Source organism: Dasypus novemcinctus, chromosome 22 (genome assembly GCF_030445035.2).
Source record: "Dasypus novemcinctus isolate mDasNov1 chromosome 22, mDasNov1.1.hap2, whole genome shotgun sequence".
Taxonomy (NCBI): Eukaryota; Metazoa; Chordata; class Mammalia; order Cingulata; family Dasypodidae; genus Dasypus; species Dasypus novemcinctus.
The window spans coordinates 71,319,716-71,324,415 of NC_080694.1; the positions used below are offsets into that span (position 1 = coordinate 71,319,716).

At 37.2% G+C, this 4,700-nt stretch overlaps 1 protein-coding gene across 1 annotated transcript; it reads left to right on the forward strand.

Moving 5' to 3' along the window:
• Positions 1-335: 335 nt before the first annotated feature.
• Positions 336-1,295, forward strand: LOC101432959 (olfactory receptor 2B11-like). Its single transcript, XM_004472106.2, has one exon. The coding sequence runs from the start codon at positions 336-338 to the stop codon at positions 1,293-1,295; it is 960 nt and encodes a 319-aa protein (XP_004472163.2).
• The last annotated feature ends 3,405 nt before the right edge of the window (positions 1,296-4,700 follow it).

Genomic DNA, 4,700 nt, shown 5'->3' on the forward strand with positions numbered 1-4,700 from the left:
TTCCTGCGCTTGATTGTTTTCCCTAAAAAAAAGACCAATTATGGGGTTCCCTTTACCTAAGGATTATTCTATCAAAATTTGTTACATTGCATGTCTTAGCTCAATTATGGAGATGCATTGGTATTTCTTTCACAGGAACTACAAAAATAGTTATTAGTGGCCTTTGGTCTCAATTTTTCATGCTTGCAAATTTGAAAGCACTTTGCTGAAACCACATCACAGAGAAAATTTCTCATAACACACTTTACTTTATTCAACTGGATGAATTAACAATCAGAGAAATGAAATACTGAAATGCAAGGCTTCACCTTGGTCTGAATCTACCCACAAGACAAATGGCAGTCGTGAATCCCGGAAATGTCAGCTCTCCAAAGATTTTCTTTCTCTTGGGTTTCTCTGACCAGCCCTGGTTGGAAAGGCCTCTGTTCATCATCGTGCTTGTTGCTTACATCTTCACACTGTTGGGCAACATCTCCATTATTGCAGTATCCAAAGCAGACCCCAGCCTTGACAGCCCCATGTACTTCTTCCTTGCCAACCTCTCCTTCCTGGACCTGTGTTTTACAACCACCACTGTCCCTCAGCTACTGCTGAACCTCTGGGGCCCAGAGAAGTCTATCAGCTATGGGGGCTGTGTGGCCCAGTTTTATGTGTTTCATCTTTTGGGGGCCACTGAATGCATCCTCTTAGCAGTGATGTCCTTGGATCGTTATATTGCCATCTGCAAACCCTTGAGGTACCCAGCCATCATGCATCGGCGACTCTGCAAGCTTCTGGTCACTACAGCATGGCTGAGTGGTTTGGCTAATTCCTTGCTACAGTCATCCTTCACTGTCCAGCTGCCACTCTGTGGTAACAACAAGGTGGATGACTTCCTGTGCGAGGTCCCAGTGATGATCAAGATGTCCTGTGCTGACACCTCCTTCAATGAAGCTTTGCTGTCCATTGTGGGGGCAGTTTACTCCCTAGTGCCATTGTCACTTATCCTTGTCTCCTATGGGTTCATTGTAGCTACTGTGCTGAGGATTCGGTCCTCAGAGGGAAAGAAGAAAGCATTTAACACCTGTGGGTCTCATGTTACTGTTGTGTCTCTCTTCTATGGACCAGTAATTATTATGTATGTGCAGCCCTCTGCTACTAACTCCCAGGGAAAGAGCAAGCTCCTGCCCCTGTTCTACAGCTTGGTGACTCCTATGCTTAACCCTGTCATCTATACTTTGAGGAACAAGAACATGAAAGGGGCAATGAGAAGGCTTCTCATCTCATTGTATCATTGGGAAAGACAGCAAACATGACCATTTTTATACTCCACATGCTCCATATACAGCTCAGAAGATATCCTGTTCTACAACTCTTCTTAATTTACCTTCCCTAAAATAGGCAATACCTGTCCTGGCAAAATTCATGTTCGTATGATTTATCACATTGCTATGATTTATTTTTGATTCAATATCATTTCTACTGTGAATCCTTATCCCAAATTTATCAGCAATTTGCCCAAGTGGGGACCATGTCCTTAAGTTCCTCTATATCCATCTGTAGATTCTACTGCAGGAATTCAAAAGAGTGAGATAAATGAATGTTTATTAGCTGACACAGACAAAAAAAAAAATCAAATCCTATCTTTTTTTTTCTTTTTGAAAAGTGCAAGTAATATAGACTATGGTTTATCTTCATCTTCTTAAGACTACGGTTACTCTTTCAGTTGCTAATCAATTCTTTTTATGAATTACCAGCAAGACCAATTGGGTTTAAACATCCATTCTTTAATCAACCCTCCCAACCACACATTCACTGCCTGATCCTTAATCAACGAGATAATTCAATAACAATAGTTGGCTTTTTCTTCCCCATCATCTCAATGACTTTCCTTCTTTTTGAAATATTTGCCTGAAGAGAGCAATTCTAGGTTCCCAAAGGGAAAAGCTGAGGATTAAACTCCTGATAAACTTCCAGTGGGGTGTCCTACCACAGAGAGTCAGTCAGTGTTATTTAGGATATAAACTTCCTAAAAGGAAAATGAGGTGTGCTTAGTCAAAGCGTGAAATAATCCAGTCATTTAGGAATCAGAGCATTGGGTGCTAAGAGAAAAGAAAATGGAAAAATAAAATGGAAGAAAATATGGGGGGCAAATAATTTAAAAGTTGGTTATGAGACCATAAACTTTGAAATAGTGGTGATGATATAGAAAGTTTGATGATGTGGGGAGGATGGGGAGATTTTGCTGATCTTATCTTAACATGGACTCTCCTCAATATAAATCTGCAATTTCTCACACTTCTCTCCTCCCCATCCTTCCAAAGCCTTCATCTTTCAACCTGTGTTTAAGGTAAATATTTAACTCTTTCTCTAAACAGCCAAGAACATTCGTTGAAGGTCTTCATGCATCTGCTTGTTCTTGATGCCATGGTAGATTTACACTGATCATTCCAAAATGGCCAGAACAAAACATGCTGTTGCCTACCATAAAAACTCTAATGCAGAGATGCATTGATTGCCATCGGTGGTTAATTATAATAAATTAATTCATACTTCAATTTCTGTTCAATTTATTTCATAAAAATATGTCTCATAGACATGAGGAAGGAGACTACAGTGTTGCTTTATTGGAGACAAGGAGATGGCTTGTGTTGGAGAAAGCGGTTCCTTGGCATAGGCATTAGAACTTGTCCTGAACGGTCCTCATGCAATTAGATAGCCTCTGCCCTCCTCTCTCCTTCTAGGACCTTCAGTCTCTTTTTACCTCTGGTACCCAGACTGGTTAGCAAAGTGAATGCCACAGAATAGGTTCTCAAAATTTTAAATATGTGAATGAATGAAAAAAATTATTCCTACAGTCTTCATTATCTACCATTAAACTTGTGTCACATATTGACTGATATTTAAGGCAATGTTTCCCAAACTATCTTCAGAAATGGTTCAAAGAGTTCTTATATTCAAAATAATTTTGGAAATGCCATATTTTTTTCTTGGAATTTTGGAAGGTGAATAATCATATTAAAGTGTTCCATAAATCCGTTGTCCTGGATAGTGCTTCACGGACAATTACGGGACATTGTAGATCCCCCCAGGGCCCACTGGATGGAACGTGAGAGAGTCTGGGCTACGATGTGGACCATTGACTATGGGGTGCAGTGATGCTCAGAGATGAACTTACCAGGTGCAATGGATGTGTCATGATGATGGGAGAGAGTGTTGCTGTGGAGGGAGTGGGGGGCGGGGGCGGTGGGGTTGAATGGGACCTCATATTTTTCATAATGTAATTTAAAAAAAAATAATAAATAATTAAAAAAAATAAAAGAAAAAAGAAAAAAAAATAAAGTGTTCCATAAATCCAAGGTAAACTGTTTAACTATGTTTAATACAATATTTCCCAAACATTTTTTCCTGGTACATCATTGCCTTCCTTTAGAGTAGGAAATAATAGCAAAATTTGGGAAATAATTCACCAAGAGACACTGGATCCCAGAATTCACCAGAGACACTGGATCCCAGGGAAAAATAGATGAGCTGAAGGAAGTAGAAAATCTAAGTTTTTGCAGAGTGAATAAACAGTTTGAAACAAAATAGAAAAAAATAAAAATAAATAAAAAATAAACAGTTTCTTATCCATTAATTTAGTGGGATATTGAAAGAAAACTGCCCATAAAGCCCCATTGTATCTACCCAGGTACCTGAAATTTCAATATTATTTATTCCTTTTAGGAAATAGCTTTTATACTCAATTATAATGTCTACAATTTTATTGCCCATACTTCTTGCATTGTGGTAAAAATATAGTAGTTATCACATAAGAATTGATATCAGTTATTACACTTCAGTTTAATGTAAAATGAGAATACAATGCCTCTTTTTACTGAATATAACTTCCTCTAACAATGCAACCCTTTATTATGTACCTACCATGATCAAGAAAAAAAATGGTACTTAATTTTAATGAAATTTACTAAAAAATTAATATTCAGTCATAAAGAATAGTCTAATAAGATTGATTATATTTTCTTAGGTAGGCTGCACCTATCAGATAAGAGATGGGGCCTTAGTTTGGCCATGGCTTAAATGCTGGTGAGTAAAAATATATTCGGTATTCACACTGCTTGGTTTTGAACCAAAATGAATGGCTATAATTATCAAACATACATGCAGGAGGTCTTAAAATAAATGAATCAGACAATGCATGTAAAGGGGCCAGTACATTGGTCCTTATTATATTTATGATCTTCTTAAAGTATCAGTGCAAGGATCTCTGTTTTTTCCTCCAAGTACCTGTTCTTAAGTCAGCCTTATTTCTGAGCAAGAAAGAAAGGTAAAAATAAACTATAACATATTTTCTTCTGATGCTTTTTCTTCCTTTAATATTTTTAAAAGATGCACCTGGAATTTTGGGGTAGGAGATATGAAATAAGAATTTAATTGTTCACATGGGTAGTCAGTTGTCCCTGAATTATTTGTTCAATAGTCCATTCCCCAACCATTCAGGGACAAAATATTTGCAATGGGCCAGGGATTCCTATCTCTAATATATAAAGAACTCTTAAAATTTAGCAAAACACATACACACGCACAAATAAAAAAGTGGACAAATTATATGATCGTGCAATTTATAAAAAGTTTACAACTAACAAAATTTACAAAAATTACCAAACATCCAACCTCACTAATAATTAGAAAAGTCTAAATTAGAACACTATCAAGATATC

Bases quoted from the DNA above. Each gene is read 5' to 3' on its own strand.
- LOC101432959 (XM_004472106.2), top strand. From the start codon at position 336: ATGGCAGTCGTGAATCCCGGAAATGTCAGCTCTCCAAAGATTTTCTTT.